The sequence below is a fragment of the Hevea brasiliensis genome, chromosome 17, assembly GCF_030052815.1.
Source record: "Hevea brasiliensis isolate MT/VB/25A 57/8 chromosome 17, ASM3005281v1, whole genome shotgun sequence".
Classification (NCBI taxonomy): domain Eukaryota; kingdom Viridiplantae; phylum Streptophyta; class Magnoliopsida; order Malpighiales; family Euphorbiaceae; genus Hevea; species Hevea brasiliensis.
The window spans coordinates 51182718-51205913 of NC_079509.1; the positions used below are offsets into that span (position 1 = coordinate 51182718).

At 32.0% G+C, this 23196-nt stretch overlaps 1 protein-coding gene across 1 annotated transcript; it reads right to left on the reverse strand.

Moving 5' to 3' along the window:
* Positions 1 to 12097: 12097 nt before the first annotated feature.
* On the reverse strand, positions 12098 to 22756 carry LOC110640067 (DNA polymerase I A, chloroplastic/mitochondrial). Its single transcript, XM_021791243.2, has 12 exons — positions 22391 to 22756; positions 20783 to 21704; positions 19657 to 19848; positions 18309 to 18982; positions 17462 to 17906; positions 16327 to 16422; positions 15627 to 15719; positions 15360 to 15554; positions 14543 to 14635; positions 14236 to 14448; positions 13980 to 14069; positions 12098 to 12607 (listed from the first exon to the last, which is right to left on the reverse strand). The coding sequence occupies exons 1-12, from the start codon at positions 22519 to 22521 to the stop codon at positions 12446 to 12448; spliced, it is 3306 nt and encodes a 1101-aa protein (XP_021646935.2). The 5' UTR covers positions 22522 to 22756; the 3' UTR covers positions 12098 to 12445.
* Positions 22757 to 23196: the final 440 nt, after the last annotated feature.

Sequence of the window (23196 nt, forward strand, 5' to 3'; positions counted from 1 at the left end):
AATATAACAAGAAAATAATATACAAATAAAGAAAGAAATGAATTATACTTTGGATACTCTGGAATTTAATTTAATTTAATATAATACTTCTAATATCAACTATCTTTCGTTCTAATTTATTCCTCTTAAGAAGTATTTTATTCCTAAATTCACAGTAGTAATATACAATCCTCAAAAATTCTAAGAATATTATTATTCTTAACTTTATATTATTATAAAAAGAAAATAAGCACATTTGTAATGCTTATTTAAGTTATATCTCTTTTGCAAATATTTTTTTTAATAATTTCATTTAATACTTTCTAGGTTATCGCAGATTATTTCATAATAATTAAATTTTAATATCTCTCCAATTCATTTCAATTCTTTCTACTAAATAACTAATCTAATTTATTTCAAATATTCTTACTCTTTTATTTAATTGCTAATTTTTCAGTTGCTATTATTCTTAACTCATTTCAATAAATTTCACTGCCCAAGTAACCTATAACAGGCTGACTAAACTGGATAACGGGTCGTTGGCACTGGATACCGCGATACCTCGGGCCATCATACTATGTGATGTGAAATGCGGAACGTCAACCAAGTATGCAGTCAGAATGGCTAAAAAGCCATGATAACATATCAGTATGGCTAAAAGCCATGATAACATATAATCGGGCATAAAAGCTATAAGCCATGAATACAGGCATAAAGCCTTATGCAGTACTGCTAAAACAATACCCTATTGGCATGCCAATCTATCCAATCTGGCACACGTGTCTAGATAATATATGGGTACATTAGTACCTTTAAGGGTTCATAAGTATCATTTTTTCACTATATGTTCCAATTATAATTTATAACATTTCAATTTTAATTACTAGCAGAAGTGTAAATATCTAAAATACAATTCTACCTAAATTATGCATTCATCATTTTATTCATTCATTATGTCATCATATTTATCACAATTTATAACAATTATTTTCAAGTGTAATTGTACTCAAAGCATTTTTTCCTTATCTTTTCTCCAATAATGAGAACTAAAGTCTCATTCATATATTTATTTATTCATTACACTATGTATATAAATTATCATTCATATTTCAAGTAATCCATGAACATTTCATGGATCTCAAATTTAACTAAATTTTTCTTAAATCCTAGGGTCACTCAACTTCAAGAATTTAAATTCATTAATCACATTATCTATATTAACCATCCTAATAATTTTTCTAATTTAGTATACCATTTCCTATATCATTGGGGTTACTATTCATTTGACTATTTCCTTTCAAATGTTGACTTTTTAATTTATAATAGGTTTGTTAAATCTAAGTTCACCAAGATACTAAATTTTACATTTTATTTTTGTTGGCATTGATTGCCAAACTCAATTCCTAGCCTCCTAGGTTTTATTTCAAATTTTTAGAATGTGAGGTCCAAATTCACTGTTCCATTGAACCTTATTACAGTAAAAAATTGATAAACTTTCTTCATGAAAGTTGTTCGTTATTGTGTCTTCTTTAATTCCCTTTTTGAATCACTTCATTTGAAGTTTTTTAACTCAAGTTATGACCAAATTACCATAACTGGCCGGATTAGTCCCTACGCAGAATTTTTGGGCAAAACTGATTCTGGCAGGTTAAGGGTCCTAACTTTGGCTAGCATTTTGGATGGGTTATGGTCAGAATTTGGGCTTGTGTTCTTCATAAAAGTTGTTCTAAATTGTCTAAATTTTTTATTGATATAAATTTTAGGTCAATTAGACCTTTCTACATTGAGTTATGACCAAATGAATTAATACTGTTCATTTGGTCATTTTGCCCAGGTAGAATATGTGTTACCCAGATTTGATCAATTTTTAAGTCAGTCTATTATGATTTTCTGGGCAGGGTTTCTTCATTAAAGTTGTGCCATTATGTATCAAATTTCATTTTCAATTGGCCCAGCACCAATTGAATCTACACAACTCAAGTTATAGCTGCCCAAACCTGCTGGACTCACATCCAGCCCTGCAGGTCACCAAAGGCAGCATATCTAACCTCAATTCCATTGGCACAAATCACTTCAATCCCTCATCAAAAATAGCCAAATGGTCACTAATTGACTATTACAACTTTAATTTATGTTCAATTGCATCAACCCCCAAGTTTGAGTTTCAAAACCCTAACCTTAATTGACCAAAGCCTTCAAGTCATGCATCTTACTTCTAATTATTGTACTAATCATATAATTCATACTAGGGCCAACTAATATGTCACTTTAAATCAAGAAATTCACCTAACCCTAACTCATGTCAAGGCTAGCCGAAATTTCATGGAACATAATCATGCATATTTTATTCATTTTTCATCAAGTTTTCAACTTAACTTAACTTAAATTCATGCTTAGAAGGAAGTAAGAGTAAAGAATATGGCACTAACCTCTTTGCTGATTTTCTAAGCTTGTTCACACCTCACTTTCTTTCACTTTCTCTTCTTCTAATTGTTGCCCAAGTCTTGCTCTAGTGGTAAGGGTAATTTTTAGTGAAGGGAGGATGAGGTTTTATGGTGGTTTTGGGTGGAAAGCAAGCTTGGGATCAAGGCTTCCATGGAGGTTTTCTCTCTCAACAATTTTGGCTAGCTGAACAAATAAGGAAGACAACAGAATTTTAGTTAATTTTTATGTCTTTTTAATGGTTTTATAAGTATGTGTCTAAATGGGATTGGTTGGGAGATTTTAATTGCATCATGCTTAGGTCATATCTATGTCATAAATCTAATTTAATTTCATTTTTCTTTTCTTTCCTTTTCTACTCATTTTTAATTAAATATTTAGAAATATTTATTCACATTTTATGTCATATAAATTTATTTACTTAATTGGACAAGTTGGTCAAAAATCATCTCTGAAGACGAAATGACCAAAATGCCCTTCGTTTTGCTTAACAAATTAAAATTGTCTGTACCGATTAATAAAATTCTCCTAACCTTTTCTTGGCATTCTAATGCTACCTAGGGCGCCGTAACTCTTCTCTGGCATCCCAGAAATTATTTCACTGGGTTTCCCTCGGGTTTAGGGCTACTAGCTGTGAAGATAGTAACTTTCCGTTAGGTCACCCATCACCAGAGCACCGGCTCATTTAACTTTGTTGTATTTCATAGCTTAAATTTTTCTAAATTTTTTCTTACCGTTATTTAGGTTATTTATGACTCCTTACTCTAGTTTACATATAGTTCCAGACATTCCGACTGTCCAGACCGACATTAATCACCGGAACAGTCGAATGCACGGACTAGCTAAAGTGAGGGTGTTACAGTTATAAACAAACCAAATTATTCATGAGCTACTCGAGGTTTGGCTTAATAAAAGCTAAACTGAGTTGAACTCCAACTTGATTTTTAGGCTCATTTAGCTTTGCAATATTCTGCTCATTAAAACTTGTGAGCTAACTCATTTACAGATTCACGAGCTAGCTCATGAGCAAACTCATGAACAAATTCATTTGTAAAAATATTTATATTAGGTATTGTATTTCATTATATTATAAATATTATTATTTTATTTGTGAATGTTCTAAAAATAATATATTATTTAAAAATATGATATAATTAAATATATAAAATATGATATATTTAAACATATCGGCCTTTCCACTATCGGTCGAGATGTTTCCTCTCTGGGCATTAGTACTTCTCAAGGAGAGTAGTCAAGTCAAAAGAGTCTTCCGTGGTGCCTTGAGCAGACCTGGGAATGCCAACACTCATTAGAATATAGAAAAGAAAGGAAAAAAAGGAGAAACAGAGAGGTTTACCTTAATAATGACAACAGAAATAGGGGTCTCCGATGACAACCAGCCAAAACTCCAGAAGCACAAGAAGGCAAAGCAAAGAAAAGGAAAGTGGAAGATAAGTAGAAAATGCAAAAAATGAAAAAGGCTTTCGACTTTACATATATATAGCAAAGATAATAAATGACAATATCCTCGAAACAATAAAGCGAGACACATGGAGTATCGTGCTACCATAATTGTTGTGCAAATCTCCAAATGGCAAATAGTATCAAGTCTTTGCACCTTTCACCAGTTAATTGACGCACCTAAGTAAGTAATACAATGGGCATTTTGTCAGAAAAAAAAATTATTTTGGAAGGATACCGTGCCTAAAAGAGTCGAATATTCATGGAGGGACTAATGATGCTACAGTCACCAAAATAGTAAAAAGTAACCATGGGATACTCAAACACTCGAACATAGTAACCATGGGATATTCGGACACTCGGACAAGGGATTACTTGCCCAACCATACACACGATACTTATATCATTTGCAAGATAAGAGTCTCAAGATATCCGTAGAAATCAGAGATCATTCACATCAGGACTCTAAAACAGGATGGACTCCTAGTCCCACTCAACTACTAACTCCTAATCTTAGCAGGTATCTACATTAAAGCTTATGCAAGGGCCTTCAGGTATGCATGCTAATTAATAAATCCTATCCTTTCATAGTCTAGTTACATTATAGACTTAGGCATCAGAGCGATGGTTAACTAACTCATCCAGTGCTCTCTTTCTTATCTTGTAGATCCACTATGTGAATTTGGCATCCATTACCCATAGAAGAGGAGAACAACATCAGATGAATGGTATTACACTCTCACTCTCCCTTGGGCATTTCACCTTCATCAACACCATAACCACAAAACTAGAGTATGCCCAACACAACATAGGCACTCAATACTTGCATCCTCCAATATAAGATCACTCCCTCACCTTCACAGCATTTGAACCAAGCCTACATGGCTTCCCTTGGCCCTTCAACACTCGAACCTCACCTTATCCACCTTCATCCAACTCATAAAATATCAAGACCACCTCTTTAACACCCTTTTCCCTGACAAACTTGCATGCTCCCATTCTCACTTGCCTGCCTAACCTAACTTCCAAAAACCCATTTCATCCTTAACCCTTCTTCCTCATTAAACCATTGAAGACCTCACTCCCTCTATAGTAAAACTCATTTTAGTTTTAGAAAACACCTCCGCAGGCTCCTCCTTTTTTATTCTAGACATTCACATCTCTCTCTATCCACCCATATAACAACTAAACGTACCCTCCCCTATATGTTTTCTTTATCACAAAAAAGCCCTTAACACTCATTTCTTGTTCAATTTTTTTTTTTTTTTTGTTAATATGAGAGACATGAAGTTTGTTTTTCTTAAATTTCTTTTTGAAAAGTCACTTTTAACCTCTATTCATTTGTTGTGTTTCAAGATATGTATTCTGGATGGTTTTGAGTAAGTTCTTGATTGAATAGTTAAGCAATTAGACTCCTTTTATGTATTAATTCTTCATAGTTGCTATCCAATGTGTGACATTACGTTCATCTCCCTTGTTTGAATTTTATCTATTGTGATTTGAATATGAATGCAAGGAGAAATTAATCTCTTTGTTTCTGTAAAATATACTTATAACACCATAGTTGTTTGTTGTTTTTATGGTTTACTAATGATTATTGTCATATCTTGTTATAGTATTACAATAGAATCAGGAAACTATGCTTTATTAATTTGCAAGAAAGCTTGTAAAGAATACCCAAAATACAATCTATTTTAAAAAATATGAACACATTGATAGAACTTAGGGAGGTAAAGTCATATGTTTTCCCTTGAGAACAGTTCTTTATAGTGCTTCTATGTGTTTGGCCTGTTGCCTTGAAAATAGCCCTTTGGACTTTATGCATAAAAGAGTATAAAAGTTACTTGGTATATTCCTACCTTTATGTGCCTCTTTGCTTCAACTTGGAACTTTTTTTTTTCTAGCTTACTCTGCTCCTCTCTTTTGAACTTTGTATCTTGTTCTCCTATCCTTCCTTTTAACTAGATGCATAGCTGAAATTGCATTTTTTTTATTTTTAACGATATGTGTAGAGTATGTTCCCTTTTTAGAAACCAGAGTTGCTACAAATTTGATACAGTTTTGATTTTTCACGAATTTGAGACTTGAAGCTTTAATCTTAATAAAATATAAGTCATAGTTCACAGCTGTCACACCTTACACCTCTGTAAAGCATAACATGATCCCGTAGAATACCTAATGAACTACCAAACTTCACCTACCGATAACTCATTAAGTACCCTACAAGGGATTTTAAAACAATTTTCTTACTTTTGTTAAGTGGTGAGCATTTGTTAGTTGGTATCAAACATTTCATTTAAGTTGGAAGCTAGTTGAAATTTTTGGCCCATTTTATTTTTTTGCAAATTCTATAAAAATTTTGCCAGAGTTTCGTTCGTATTTTAAGAAAATAGTTTTTCAAATACCTGAAAAGAAACACTTCCAATAATTTTTCTCAACCACTTCTTTAAATTCACAATCATCTCAATCAATTTCAACACATTTATCAACTTCCAAAATTTAATTCCACCATTTTCAATATCCAACAATCATCAAATACCATTAATGAATTTCATCCAATTCAAAATAAAATACTACCATTCTTATTTCATTAACGACAAAGTAATTTATATACATCATTGCAAAAATTTACATTAAAAGAAATTCAAACTAAATTTTATTACAAACTTTATATAAACTTTGTACAAGCTGCTCAAGACTAATTTTACATGTCCATACATTTATGTGCATTACATACATCAAAAGAAATATTTACAGTCAGGGTATAAATTATACCCGATAACTTCAAGCTGATAGATCTTCAATCCTCAGCAGCTTAGTCTGCTGCTCCTCTAGTCTCTATATCTACGACAGCAATAACAGCTATCACTGAGTACTAGGACTCAGTGGTGCACAACATACTAAAATAATCTTTATGCAGAATTTAAATCACATTTATTCAAAAATTGAACTGAACATGAGAGTTAAACACAAAACATGAATTATGAGATTTTATTCCAAACAATTTCATTTCGAAGTATCCAAAACACATTTCATAAAACCCACAGTGATATCATGCCATTCGAAACAAATATAATCTCAATAGCCAGAGGCTAAGGAGAAGTCACATCACAAGGCTAGCTAGCTCAAATATATGGATATCCATTCAAATCCTCTTCTACTGGCACACACTTCAACACTTCATCCAGAGAAGGAATCAAAATTTGAAAATAAATCCAAAAATATAAAGTGTTTCAGTACCATAACTTAACATAAATCCAAAAATAAATTTAACTTCACTTTTACCTAGCTCTAATGTGCTAAACTCGACATTCTTTAAATTTTTGTGTTTCGGGGTTACTATTCACTACACTATTTAAGTCAATTTGTTGACTTTCTAAGGCATAATAGGTATGGAAATTCCAACTTCAGCCACATACCACATTTTGGTCACTAAATTTGTTGGTTTTGGTTGTTTACTCAAATTCTAAGTCTTTTAGGCAAATTTGCAAATTTTCAGTTTTGGTGTCTAAGGTTGCACTATTGCATTGTTCATTTTTCTGTTGGAATTTGGCAAAACTTCCTCCATAGAAAATGTTCTCTATTGTCTTAAGTTTATTCTCCTTTTTGAATCACTCCAATTGGAGTTTTGTAGCTCAAGTTATAGCCATTTGAATCATGGCTGCCGGATTGGACTTAACCCAGATTTTCTGGGCAAATTTTGGTTCTGGCAGTTTTAGGTCACCAACTTAGGGTGGCCAAATGACTTGGTTAATGGCATAATTTGAGTTTATGTTCTTCATGAAAGTTTTAGGTCTATACCTCAACTGTCCACTGGTAAAATTTCAGGTCATTTAGACCTGTCTAACTCAAGTTATGGCCAAATAAACAAATACTGTTCATTTAGTCATTTTGTATAGGACAGACTGAGATTTTCCAAGTTTGGTCAATTTGTTCACTAGGTTTTGGTCACTTTTTGGGCATCCTTCCTAAATGAAAATTGTGTCATTTAGTGTCTATTTTCATTCTCAATTGGTCTCATACCAATTGGACTTGTAAATTTTCTTTTTTTTTTTTGTCCCTCCAGCATGACCACACTCAATCCGAATTTGCTTTTGATTCAAACACTCCTAACACACCTCATTAGGTCACAATTGACCATTTCTCTCCTTAAACTAGGTCAAAGACATTATTTACAAGTTTTCCACATTTTTGTCTCTAAACCCTAATGTCCAAAACCCTAATTCACACTAATTGTTGCATTTAACCAATTCAATGCTTTTAACTATAATCACTCATCTAATTGAGGTTCATATACTCATTCAAATCCATCAAACCATGCAAATCACACTCCCCATCATGCTGGCCGAAATTTCAGTTTGGTCCCTCAATAATTTATTTCCTTTCATTTTAAGTTTATTTATAAGTTAATCAAGCTATAAACACAACAAATAAACTAATTTTGCATCTTAAATCACTAACCTTGCTTGGAGGGTTTCTAAGCTTCCTCTTCTTCAAGTCTTTCTTCTTCTTTTTGCTTTCTAATGCTTCCTCAACATGTAAAGAGAATTTTTTGTATTGGGACTTTGTGAATTTATGGAAGAAAATAGGGAAATTCAAGCTTTCTATCTCTTAACAATGGTGGAACAAGATGAGTAAGAATGGAGAGAGAGGTGGGGCGGCAAGGATAATGAGGAAGATGACTTTATTTTTCTTTTTTTTTTTGTCTTTTGTCTTATGAAAGACCAAAAATTCAATTTAGATAAATTTTTAATTATAGGATTTATGGCATCATGCATGAAGTCACCTCTCTTCACTTTTTCATTTTCTTTCTTTTTCTTTTTCTATTAGTTCTTTAATTTAATTCTCGATTCCAAAATTTTCTTTTCTCTGATTTTATTTGACAGTTAGGTCAAGAATCAGCTCTCGGGGTCAATTGACCAAATTGCCGCTCGCCGGTTCAACCCGGTTTGCAAATAATCCAATATTTCTTCCTATTCCCTGACCTAATTATTTGACTGGCTTAACAATTCTTTTTCGTGATTTTCTCTTTTCCACTGTGTTCGTAAGGGTCCTAAGGACCGCAGCGTCACATTTTACAGTTCGAAATTTGAGTTTAAAACGACTTCGCAGTACTTCCCGAGAAGGTCACCCATCGCTGTGACTCTCGGCTCATTTAACTTCTTATGTTCTGTTTTTCTTATTTATACTTAACTAATTGACAATTACTAATTATTTGTGTTTATGGCTTCTCTAGTTGTCTTAGGTGTAGTTCTAATCTCCTTAATTGTCCGGACTGACTCCGGTCACCGGAACAGTGAAATATACCAGGCTATACAAATAGGGGTGTTACAATAGCCTTCCGTTTCTTTACTTTTTTTTATAAGTTCATTTTATGTTGTGAATTATCGAGAACAATTGTTTTTTAGAACCCTTAAAGCTAGATGTTTGGTTACCAAAGAGACATATGAAGAGGGTCTAGTCGACATTTGGTAGTTTCAAACTTGAAGTGATGACTAATAAGAAAGAAGACAATAATTAATTTTCTCTTCATTATTATTATTATTATTATTATTATTATTATTATTATTATTATTATTATTATTATTATTATTATCATTTTGTGGGTTTTTTCTACTCCTCCTTTTACAAATGAAAAATAAAAAGGTATTTATAAAATTTTAGAGCCTGAGCTTTAATAGTGGGGATTTAAAGTGTAAAAGTGAAGGGTGGGGATTAAATTAAAACAATTTTGGTTTTTTAGCTTTCTAAAAGCGCCAAATGGAATGATAAAAATAATAATAAAAAAAAACTAAAAGAATTAATGACTAAGATTTATTTATGCAATTTTTTTTTCTTCTCTTGAAAAGCCTTTAATCTAAAAGTTAAAAGCGAAATTCTAACTGGTACAAAAATTTGTTTTTTCTTTTTTTTTAAATCCTAAATTTAAAGGCTACAAAATAAAGCACAAAAAAATTAATGGCTAGGATTAATTAGTATAATTTTTGTTTTTTTTCTCCCTAAAAAGCGCTAAATCTAAAGGCTAAAAATGAAACCTAAAACAATTTATTTGCTAAAATTAAATGGTATAAAATTTACTTATTATTCTTTTTGAATACCCTAAATTTAAGGGCTAAAAAGTAAAACTCTAAAAAATTAATGGATAGAATTAATTAGTAAAATTTTTTTTTTTTTCTCTTCAAAAGCTCTAAACTAAAGGTTAAAAAAAATCTCAAAACAATGGGTCAAGACTAAATTGAAACAATTATGTTTTTTCCTTTTTTTCTTTTTAAGAATCACCAATAATTGTTGTTGTTGGTTGTTCAAAGGGAATATACATCTTAAACCAATTTCTATCAAAATAGACATGCCATTAGAACTTGAGACAAACCACCACCATTCATAACCTAAATCTAATTAATTTATATATATATATATATATATATATATATATATATATATATAATTATTTTATAATTATAATTTCCTAAAAATTGCTATTATAGTGCTACCATTATATATTAATTAATTAATTTTTTTTACACAGTAATTGATTAGGTGGATATTTGTATTATTAAAAATTCTTTTTGAGAAAACAATTATTAGTATCTTTTTTTTCTTTAGTATTAAGGATGGGGTGTGCATAATTCATTAAAAATTGATATTATAAAAACCAAAGAACATTGGTCCAAATTTCTTTTACTATTTTAATAAGATTTATATTTTTCTATTAATAATTGAATTGAAAATTATATTAAATTGTATCAAATAAAAAAAACAAAAATCAATTTTGCGTTTTATACATCTGTTTTTCATATTTTTTAGATAAATTATATAATTTCAATACAATTATATGTTTATATGTAATTAAATATGTAATAGTACATTTATAATAAATTATATCTTGTTTCTTTCATTTAAAGCACGTGCAATGTATATGTTTCGAGGACTGATGCATATAAACATGTGAAATTAATAATATGTATATATATTATTAATTGAAGTTGATTAAGTTTTTATTGATGGATCATAATTGCAATTTGAAATCAATTGCTCAAATAAGAAGATTAGATGACATAGTATTAAATTGTGCATTATCTTGGTTTATTAAATTGTGCATTATCTTGGTTTTAGAATTATATATATATCTATATATATATATATATAAAGTAGGCCAAGTTTTCTCTAAAAATCATCTTGTGGCACTTCCTAAAAAGAGGTCTTAATTCTCAAATTTTGTTTATATTTGTAGATATATGTCAAGATAAACTTTTAATGTTGATTTTGTATATACTTTTTTTTTATTTGTCTTTATTATTTATTTACTAATTATGATAATGACATTTTTATATTTTTTTTAATCTTTTTCGTTAGCTTACTTTTATGAGTAATATATTTTTACTATATATATAATTTTTTTAATAGAAAATGAATTATAAAAAGTGATAAAAAAATTACAATTATATTATAAAATTAAAAACAAAGTATTAAAGTGAGAGTATTATAGTTATATGCTATAGATTTTAATAATTAAATTATATAAAAAAATTAGAAATGATTTTAATAAAAAAAATAAAATATTAAAATTTAAATTAAATATAAAAAATTAATTTCTACCAAATTTGTGTTTAGCACAAGCAATTAGTTAGTATATGTATAAAATTGATTATTTGATTCAGCATGATATAATATAGTTTCTGCACTATATTATTCGATTCAAAACACTTTCTTATTTATATTGTTTAGTAACATAATATTTATATTAGTATTTAGAAGTTGAGAGAGTGATTCATAAAATATTACTCCGCTTAACTTTTTAATGCTGAGAAAGCGTTATTAAGGTTAACAATATTATATCATTATCTCTACATTTAACAACTAATCCAACAATTATTTATATAAACAGTTAACAATTAGTAAAACAGTTAATAGCTACAGAAACAGCTAACAACTACACAAAATAGAGCCTTAAAATATGTAGATAAATAACATGTAAAGAGCACTTATAACTTCTCACTTATTTTAAATAGTCTAATATAAATCTACTTACAACGTTTTACTTGTAAATAGATGCTGTAAGTAAATTTGATCGACTTATAAGTCAAACCAAATACCCTTTATAATAAATTATGATAAATAAGCTACGATATTCCCTTTCTCAAACAGAGTTTAACGATAAAAAAAGATTCATATGGTCAACTTTAACAACAAAAATTTAAAACGAATTTACAGACAATTGGAGAATATTTCGTAAGCTTCATTCATCAAAAACCATTACAATTGTGCATGTAACTAAGCTATCATCACAAATTTTACAGGAAAAGAATAGCAATTTTCAATTGTTAGCTTCCTTACGTTCTTGTTACAAAAAGTCACCAAAGCAGCACAAGACGCATCCTTGCATCCGTATCGTTGGCCAAAAATCTGCTGCTATATCACCAAATTTCAGAATAGCAATCAATGCAACCTTTGAATGGAAATGGTGACATCACTAGAACAGAACCCCATTCTGAAGGTTATCAGAAAGCTCATTATGAGATTTCAACACAAGTTGAGCTCCAATTGCGGCTATGAAATCGCGCCCTTACTTGGCAGAATACCAGTTTTGAGCACACTTTGCATCAACTGATAGGTCAACTTTAAGAATGTTCTTCCCATTGAAGGGTTTGGACATGCACTCCACTACCATGTCCCTGGCAACTTCAGCTGATTCGCTTGGTCCTTCCAAGATCACTTCATCATGAATCTGTTTTTCAAATGAAGTTAATTTCCAGAGAAATTGTCCAGAGGCACTGAGATGCACTCATAACAAGCTAGCATTTCACTTCATTCTTGGTTGGATGTATATGTAATTATGCATAAGTCTCCAAATTCATACAAGAACAGTATCTATAATGTATTTAACTGTAATATATAGCTCAGCGACACGTCCATTTTAGTTAACCATAACCCAATGTTTGAAAATATGTGGAAAGTACTAAACAATCAAACTTCTTTCTGTTAACCCTTTAAAAATAATCTCCTTTTCAAGTAATCCCTCAACAAAGAAATCAAAAAAAAAATAGTAGATTCTGATTCTTTTAAATAAGATGAGTTCCTTATTGTTAGATTATTATATTAAAAGTTATAGAATAAAACAAAATTAGCCTTAATTTTCTATTGATTAAAATTAAAAACTAAGACTTTAATCAAAATTTTATCAAATCAACAAATACTATGTGTGCAAAATTAAAACTTAGCCTTCATTAACTTCTTCAACATATATATTAAAAAAATTTAATTTTTGTAAAAATTGCAAAATGTACCACACCTGATGGAATTCAGAAGAAAAACAGTGAATTCGCAACAAAATAAAAAAAAATTAAAATAATATAATAATAAGTTTAATTTTAGTCTTTTTCTCTCAAAGTTCCAGAAAAATGAAAAAGAAAAATTTTTATAAAAAAAATTACAAAAATATCAAATAAATTAAGAATTATTATTTGAGACAGTAATAATGTGTATGAAACTAAAAAAAAAATAAAATGGATTGAATTGGGAGAATTAGTTTTCATTTTATATTTTATAGTTTTTAGTAGAAAGACTCCTCAAAACTTAGTTATTATTGTCATCATTATTTTAAAAAATAAAAATTGTGACTAATTTTCTTGTTGAACATTTTCTGGAAACCTAATTTTATTTATTTATTTTTCAAAATGAAATTATTACATTTAATAGAATCTTTGACAACAAAGATCATTTTGAAATTAAGAAACCTTGTGCACTTAAAAAGAGAATTTTCAACTTAAGAGATTATCATTGGACAAACCCCAAGCTTGGAGTTTGGACAGTGATTAATTATCACAATTGCACATGACGAATGACCAACAATCGAGTACCACATTTTGCATATGACAGATGGACAGTGGACAGTAATTTAAAAGCTATTTATTGAGATTGCAAAAGGTGACTGGTATGCTGTTACAAAATGGCAACAAGATCTATGCAAGGTGGATTCTATAGACAACAGCAACTGAGCAACAAATTGATTGGAGGTTCAGATATGAGCAGATGTACCATAAAACATGATGCCAACATAGAGAACAGAATTATAACAGAAAAAGGAACAAGAACTCAACCTGCAAAAGCAACTTCCATCCAAGCTTCTTCAGACAATCATTTTTTGATATTTGTAACATGGCACACATGGCAACATCAGCAGCACTACCCTGTAGTAGCCACCCAAATCAGTTGTTTGGGGTTTGGGGGGGGGCGGGGGGGATTGGGTGTTGGTGGGGGAGAGGGGGCGGTTTTTTGTTGTGTTGAGGGGGTTTTGGGGAGGAGAGAGAGAGAGAGAGATAAGGAATAGGAAACTTTAAGTTCATGAGAAAAAACCTGCACTGGTGTATTTATGGCAGCTCGCTCTATATGACCTTTTTGTGCATTACTTGCATGAGCCATTGATGGAAAGATGCGAGCCCGTCCAAGCAATGTGTGAACACGACCATCTTGTCTAGCTTCTTGCTTGCGAGCTTGTTGCCATTTAAGCACTTCTTGTCTTTCTCTATACCAGAGATCAACAGTTTCTTTAGCTTCCTCTACAGAAACCTGAGAACAAAGTTGGCAAAAAAATGGCCATGGTCAAGTTAATTCAGTTGAAATCAATGGCAGCACTTATTATTTAGCGCCACTTCATGATTACCTTCCAATCCCGGGCAAGACCCACTGGTGTTTTTCCATATGCAATGGAAAAGTTAAGCATTTTAGCTTTTCTTCTTTCAGAACCAAAAGCATCCTGAAACATAAACTTTGATCAATTAGCTTAGAAAATTCAGGGTTTGTGTAATTAACCCTAAGAAGAACAAAGGCAAAAGCTTAAACCATGGCTGTTGCAGTGTTAGAACTGGCTTTGATCCGCGAAGTTGTGCTCATAAATTGTATTTCAAAAGAATTTAACTACCATAGCTCAAATGTATTCGTGACAACAGATTGCATGCTCTATGACAACATTAGAAATATTTAAAACCAAAAGCATGGGATGCAAATCTCTCTCCTACCCTCCTCCCTCCTCACTCACATGCACACAAGCATGGGATGATATATCTTTTCTATCATACATATACATGTACATATAAAAATGTGGAAGATGCTACCTAACCTTGGTTATAAAGCCTAAGCCCAAAACATGAATGTATCAGAGATCCAAGACAGGAATTTCTTGGATGCATCTGACCATTACCCTAGGGAAAAACAATAATGTTACTCTTACTAGATGCTTAAATTCATTTTCATTATCCAATTTTTAGAACACTTCATGCTTTAGATATATAAAAAAAAAAAAAAAAAAATTTGATGATGCAGCATAATTTGATAGCCAAGCTATCTTTTCATCCTACCAATGTAATCATTCCATCACATCCCCCAACCTACTGAGATAGAGAAAAATAAGAAGTTCAAATTATAATAGGCAAATAGAAATCATGGAAATAACTCCACCATCAGATTGCAAAAAAATTCACCTTCAACAATGGAGCTGGTGGTTTATCCTCACCAGGTTGAGGATACCACTCAAGAAGCACTTCCCCTTTATCAACTGCTTCACGAATATGCTGATACATGTTCATTGCTGTTCTTGAATGGAAATCTCCACCAGCTCTGAAGGCTTCCAACATGCTCTTACAGTCAGAAAGATGTGCAAGAATCCTAAGTTCCAGCTGTGATATGAATAAATATTTCAATCAAACCTAAAATACAATAAAGTTTGGTGGAAAACTCAAACCACTAACCTGCCCATAATCAGCAACGATAAGGGAATTTCCAGGTGCAGCAATAAACGCTTGACGGATCTTATACCTGTCCTTCTCCAAAGCAGGCTGATTCTGAATTATGGAAAACAAGATAACACTTATATCTCCAATGCATTAAGAAAGAAAACATGTGAGTCTCTCTTCTCATCTAAAAATATCATAGAATATCAATCAATAACCAATAAAGATGAATGAATCATCCTTAATCTAACTCCATGCTGACCTTCACACAACAGCTGACAAATACTAAACCTTTTGCAGTTGAAAATAAGATAACTCGTTAGGTTTGAGTGTTTTCACTTTTCCAGTAAGCATGTAATCAATGCCAATCACATTTCATTATTAGCAGACTTCGCTGCAGCTATGATTAGCTTAAGAAGCAAACATATTTCATTGAAAATTTGGGTCACATTTCATTTGGTGATGCAGCTGAAGAGAGAAATCTTCTATGTTTTCAATTAATGAATGGAAAGATATCCATGAAGATTGAAAGAAGAATAAGAGAGGTGGAAACAGACTTCACCAAAGCTATGATTAGCTTAAGAAGCTAACATAAATTTGAAAACTGAAGTCATGTTTCATTTGGTGATTCAGCTGAAGAAAGAAATCTCTGTTCCCAATTAATGATGCAATAAAGATTGGGAGAAGAAGAGAGGCTGAAAATGGGAGAGGAAGAAACCTGCAAATTTGGCCTCCTAGCTGATAAGCGACCAGTTTCTGTATTGATATTCAGGGAACAATGAACACGTCCTCTCTTGCTTGATACATTACTCCCCTGTGGTATAAAATATACGGGAGTCAACATTAACTCACAAGTTAAGTGCCAGAAAACTTAAGGATGAACAGAAAGCATTTTTGGAAGTGAGAATTACAAGCTGATAGCACATAATATTTTACCATTTAATATGTATGTGTAACTTTAATATTAGTCAATGCATTTTATGATTGACAATCTAACTCCTCATTCTATCCGTAAGTGCTTAAAACTTCACGATTTGTTATTTATCTTGAAAACTCCAAATGTGCAGATATGACATGCATATGCATGTCACAACTGGCTGTTCTCATTTTTCTTTCACTATTATTAATATTATTTGGCTAGTTTATAGCATTATAGTTTTAGACATTTATAAGTTCTTGGAATATCAGTTTGACGTTATAAAACATTGCTGCTCAAGTAGGTGGTTTGCATAGAAATATAAGGCCTAAAGTTGCACACAAGATGTACTAAACAATAAAAATGTCCTCATTATATTCTAATGCTTTGAGTAAGAAGCAACTTCACATCAAACACTCACACATATATATTATAGTTCTGAAGCTGAGAGAGTGTGTTCACAATCTTATGCTACGTCATCTAATATATTATTAACTAAAAGTCTTTATTTACGTGAATTTCAAAAGACATTATCTTTTTTATAGCTCACACATAGAAGGAGATAATACATATATGATAACTATATTGCTCACTGTACAGTATACATTGATGGATTGACCACTTCTCTGAACAAGTCTACAATCTTCTACATTGGAGATTTATCAATGACAGAACAAGCATAATCTAAACTCCATCATAATATCATTGTCAGGCATTAATAGCATCATACTGAGCCATATTTGAATCTTTGACCAATAGACCTTACCTATATCCTCAATGCAATGAGGTAATCATGATAATATGGACATATAACTGTATTAATCTTGATATGCATAGGAGTAAAAACAATGATAAATATGTGTGTCATATAGAATATTATTATGATGTTTAAATGTCATAAAATGTGATAGGATGCATGATATAAAATATAGCAGACCTGTAAGGGAAGGATGAAGTTGGATATCAAAGAGTCAATAGTGCAAACTTCACATAAAGAAGCAATAGCATGACAAGCCTCAATCCCTTCCTCCTGTTTCGGAAACGCTAGCAAAGCTGTTCCATAAGCAGATTTATCTACATTGTTGAGAACTGATGATATTTTTGTTTCTGAATCATCAATTGTCTCTAACTCGCAATCATCCACAATGGCATCATCCATAAAATCATATTCTGCAGAGACCTTCCCAGCTAAGGCCTTCAAAGCATCTCCACTAACTGAGGGCCAACCACTTGCTGTGTACTTCTCAGCAGGAAAATCACCAATTTTATGCAATGTAATACTGCGAAATTTTGTGGGAGCCTTCTTGCCTTCTTCAATCACTTTATCAACATTGGGAATTTTGAATATTCTCTCATGTGGAAGACTGTCTGTGTCATCCTTTCTGCAATAGAAGATAATTTAAAATAAATGAGGTTTTTCCCTTCACCTCATTTGGTTAGGAAATCATCAAGTAACAACTTATACATATTGTCACTATTTCAATAGTGTGAAGGACTATTTCCACGTCATAAAGCAGAGCACAATTGACCACGCAATTTTCTTCCTTGGAAGTCCATGGTAACAAATGTAATTTTGTTTCAAACAAATAGTAATTGCAGGGCCAATTAATTTTCAAAGGAGATAAAGACCAACTTCCCCACATAAACCTTAAACTTTTATTTGTTGATCATACAGTATGTAAACATATAGCGATCTTCAACGTGGAAACTTCAACACTGGTCATCCAAAAGATGAGTTACAAAACAAATGTATAAACACAATGATATAAAATTATAAATTTTACCTGTTTGCGATCCCACCAAAAAATAATTGGCGCAATTGTGTATCACTCCCCACATTCATATATTTGGCATCAGGGCAATACTTGCATGCCCAATTGCGAAATCTATTAGCAGCAACTTCTTGTTCTGCTTTTGCAACCTTCTCCATCTCAGCAAGATATGGCCGATCAACAAGTATCCCCTCAGTTTCCATTCTAACTAGAAGCTTGCCAAATGGTTTCCAGTATTCCTGGTAGAAGTCATACATAGATTTTCCAACTGGTCTTCCATCAACTTTCCATGGCATACGACATAGTTTGTTTTTCAAACTCTCATAAAGCTGCCAGGTGCTTATTGCATCTAAAGCAGAATAACAAATCCACAGTTCTCGATCTTCTCTTTGTAGCTCTTCAACAGGAGCAATGGTGATAATTTTGCCTTCAGATCCATCTTTTTTCAACTTGTTCTTGCCAAAGATCGTTTTCATGGATACTTTACCTATCAACTCTTCATAGCACGAGTGAAACCCACTCATGACTCTTTTGTCACCAGTAAGAGCTTCAAGAGAATACCCACCTTCAGTCCTTCTTGATGAATTCCATAACCGCGCCATGTGCATTGTGTCAGCATGAAACCCATAAACAGGAAACTCATAATTCTCAATGACATGATTGTCAAAACTATAGTTGTGCCAAACCTACAGGATGAACAAGCTACTTATGAGTTTTCTCAAAGGTGTGGACTGAACATGCATGACCCAGTTAGTGAAGCTAGAAGTAAAATCACCTAAAGTGAAAAGTCAAAATTGATCAGCATCACTGTTAAGCGCAACCATAGTGCATGGATAAAATGCACATCATTGTATGCTTTGTTAACACCAATGAAGAGTCCGGGGAATAAAGTAATTTAATTATCCAAATCTTTCCCTGGGCCAAAAAGAAATATTTTCCAACCAATGAAATAATCTGTCTTTGGCTCATTGCGAAAGAAAACGCAGTGCAAATTCAGGAATGGGTTTCCCTTGTAGTTTGATAAAACCATAATCCATCTTATTAGGAAAACCATGAGATAAATTATCTAGCAAGTGTATAAATGTTAATAAAAATAGTTATTTGACATAACATATACCAAAATTGTCGCCACTACAAAGGAAACCATTCCGCAAGTCAAGTCTCCAAATGATTCATGCAGCAAACTTGTACAAAAGGTGCAAAATAATCATGGTAACAAGCTTATAAACATGAATAATCCTTTGTTACTGATTTACATTTAACATATAAGATCATCGTGCTACTCCAAACTTGCTGTGAATTACGATGGCCATGTTAAGACAAGACAAAAAAAAAAACAGAAATAAAGAAAAGAATTAACCTTTCTGATATCTGGGTCCTCGAAAAATGGAGCAAATTTAGCCAAAAGATCCTTGCCACCGCCATCCAAAACATCTACCCAGATACAGGATTTGCCGTTTCCAAAATCTGCCTCTGGTCCAGAATAAATACTGAAGCATGTTATCTCTCCATGGTCAATGGGCGTTTCTGCCTTCACATCAATTTTGGCCACCTGTAAAGTTGTTAATATTAAGAACTAGGCAGTTGCTTGCTAAATTCAACTAAATCACAAGGCCTATTGAGATTGGTTACAAGAATCCTTCTACTTATTTTTTCTTGCCTAAGTCTAAACCTTTTAAGAGCAGTATGACACCATATCAATTTTTACCACTTCAGTTCACAGCATTCCTATTCTACATGTAACAACTCTAGTCCCACATGAAAGATAGAATCATGAGATGGTTTGTATGCAAGGCCGTCCATGTGTTACTACTAACAAAAAGGGGTTACTTCAGGCCCAAGTGGTCAAATCCAGGCCTATCCCAATTGTTCGACTGGTAGTGTATTCAAGCTTCGGTCACTTGTCATTCAAGAAATGAATGCTCACGTAAATGACAGTCCCGTAACATAGATATATCCTTATCCTAAATCTTCTATTTAGGCACTCAAGTCCTTATAGGTTTAATTTTTTTGAAATCTGTAATGTTCTAGAATATTTTAACAATCATTGTATTGTCTGGAGCAATCCTAATCTTAGGAATAATTCCAGAGACCTTGAATATGAAATCTAAGGAACTTTAAGCGTGAATTTAGAAAATTTACATTTTCTTGCAAGCACTTTCATCTACAATATTTGATTTCTGTCCATTCAAACACTAGAAATCCTCCCTTTCAAATTATAATAATACATCACACAATCAATTACAATGAAAAACACTAAGAAGCCCCGAAGTTATCTGTACTTTCATCTCAAATTGGTCCCAAATTTTTCTCCTAAAACCAAAATATGCATTATCCTTCTTTTGACACCATTTTGTTGCCATTACATACTTGAATAACCACTTTAAACAAATTGTTTAAAATGCATACATTAGTATTCCTCGCTAATGCATGAGCAGCTTTGTAAGGGCAAAGAAAATAGAATTTAATATAAGAAAAGAGCATACCTCAGTGTCACATGCATGGACAAAATGCCTATACTGATTCATAAGCTTATATACAACCTCATCTGCCATAGAGACATTATTAACAACCATAATTTTGCCATATATACTAGTAAGCTTCTTTTTAATGTCTAGAAGGCAAGATGCCTGTTTGGTGTTGGAGGGTTTTTCAGCATCGCTAACCACAAGAAGATTTTTGTTGGTCTGTTTACTGTCAATTAGAAGAGTATTAACATGTTCAATTTCATTGAAATTTCTGTCTTTCTGGTGCTCCAATATCTTCATCGACAATGATCTATCAGTCTGTGCATGCATTTTTGAAATTTTGGCCAAAGGCAAACCACTAGGCCTTTTCTTATCAATTGCCCCACCATTTATATTATCTACAGCTACACTGCTCTTTACTGCCACAGATCCATTTTTCTGTGCACCCTCTCTTGAAATATTTTTCAAAGATAAACTATTCGGCCTTTTATCATCAATTGCATGACCATTCACATTACCCAAAATCATATTGCTTCTACCGGTAGTTCTTAGTTCTGTACTGAATGGTACTGACACAGCATGATCTTTACTATCAACAATATGACCTCTGCCATTTCTTGAGAATGCTTGTTTCTGACTACTGACTTTATCAGCAACCGTGGTTACATGGACAACGGAAGGAGAACTAATGTCTTCCACATGCTCGCTTTTAACTGGAGAATATCCGATTTTATATTCCCGTAAGCTTTCACTTTTTTGTAACCTTCTATATTCCCGCAAGGTTTCACTCTTTTGTTTCCACGAGCTTCTAGTGCTTTGATAGAGTTCCGTAGCAAACTCCAAATTGGAGGCTGCAGTGTAATTTCTGGAAGCCAATATCCTCTTCTTATGTCTTGCTTGTAGGTTAACTATTACCCCTGAAGGCATTTCCACCCAATACCTAACAAATACAGGAATCTCAATATGCTAATCTCAATAGGCAAGCCAATTGATCATACAATCTAGTGAAGAAAAAACCAAATAAAGCCCATTATCCTACTAACACATACATGAATCTCAACTAAAACCTATGTGCAAGAGCTTTACAAACCAAAATGACTAAATAAAAATGGAAATAAAGAAAACCCACTGTTTAATTTTGTTTTGAATTGGCAAACTGGCTTTAGCTACTATAAGTTTTGTTATCAAATAGACTTTTTGCATTCTTTTAGCCCGCTTCCTGATTTCTTCATTGGAAATTATTACTATGGCTTTTTTTTCATTCATAAGAAGAAATAAGTGGAAACCCAGAAATCTGAACAAAAAGAGGTGGGGAAAAAAATAATAATTGGAACGTGTAACATCAGATAAACATTAATTATCGCGTCATACTCATCATCCAGAAGTTCAACAGCGATTCCCAACTCAAAAAAACACTAAAGTAGGTGTCAAGAGAAAGATAAACCCATGAAGATTTAAAATAATACAAATTTAGTACTTTATAACTATGACCCTTTGTATACTTGAAAACTATTTACCAAACACACAAAGAAAAAACAGGTAATACAAGGAAATAAAATATAATACCCAGGTAGCAAAATGTAATTAAAATAACAGCCAAACAAATTTAATATAGTAGAACTGAACCTGTGAAATGCATTAGAGAAGTGCCGGGAGGGAGCACCAAGAGATGAAAAGCAAAGAGTTGACTGGGAAAGCTTGAAATATGATGGGCAAATGGGTCTCAACGGTGCAATTTGGGTGGTGGAGAGCCCCATAGCTATCACCACTGTAATTTTCCCCAGCTTAGCGCCGCAACAAACACTAGCAGTGCCTTTGGAAAGAAGAAGAGCCGTCTTGTTGGGTATTTTTGATCTGAGATGAACTATTTGAGAGGTAAGGCTACGGTAAGTGGGTTTGTGAGGGAAGCAGCATCGGAGCAGAGGCTTCTTGTGGCCATAAGGATAGAGGCAAGGGAAGAGACAGTCAAGTTAAACCCTCAATTTTGTATTTAGACCGCTAGAACTCTTAAATATTTATTTTTATTTTTGGGTTAAATTATTATTCATGTCCAACAAATATTATCTAGGAATAACAATTAATGGTATTTTTTTTTATTTCCATTCGATTACCACAATTAAAGAAATAACGCAAGAATGAAAATAATTATTTTATTAAAAAGCTAAATATTAAATCTTACTAATAAATATATTAGAATATTTCTATTTTGATATTTTTATATTATTAATTAAAATAAAAATATAAAAATAATATTTTTATATTTAATATAATTAATTATATTTATAATTATAATTGTAAAAATCATAATAGATTACAAAAAGGCATTGGTCTATGATCGAGATGATTTTTTTACTTTGTCAAGTATTTATTTAAGTATTTGGAGCACGAAATATATGAAATAGATTATGAAGTATTATAACTATGATTTATAA

Excerpts from the sequence above, each read along its gene's own strand:
- LOC110640067 (XM_021791243.2), bottom strand. The coding sequence starts at position 22,521 with ATGGGGCTCTCCACCACCCAAATTGCACCGTTGAGACCCATTTGCCCA. Across the intron at positions 16,423-17,461 it reads ACTTCATCCTTCCCTTACAG|GGGAGTAATGTATCAAGCAA; the intron begins GTCTGCTATATT and ends TTTATACCACAG. Across the intron at positions 12,608-13,979 it reads GATGGAAGTTGCTTTTGCAG|ATTCATGATGAAGTGATCTT; the intron begins GTTGAGTTCTTG and ends TTTGAAAAACAG.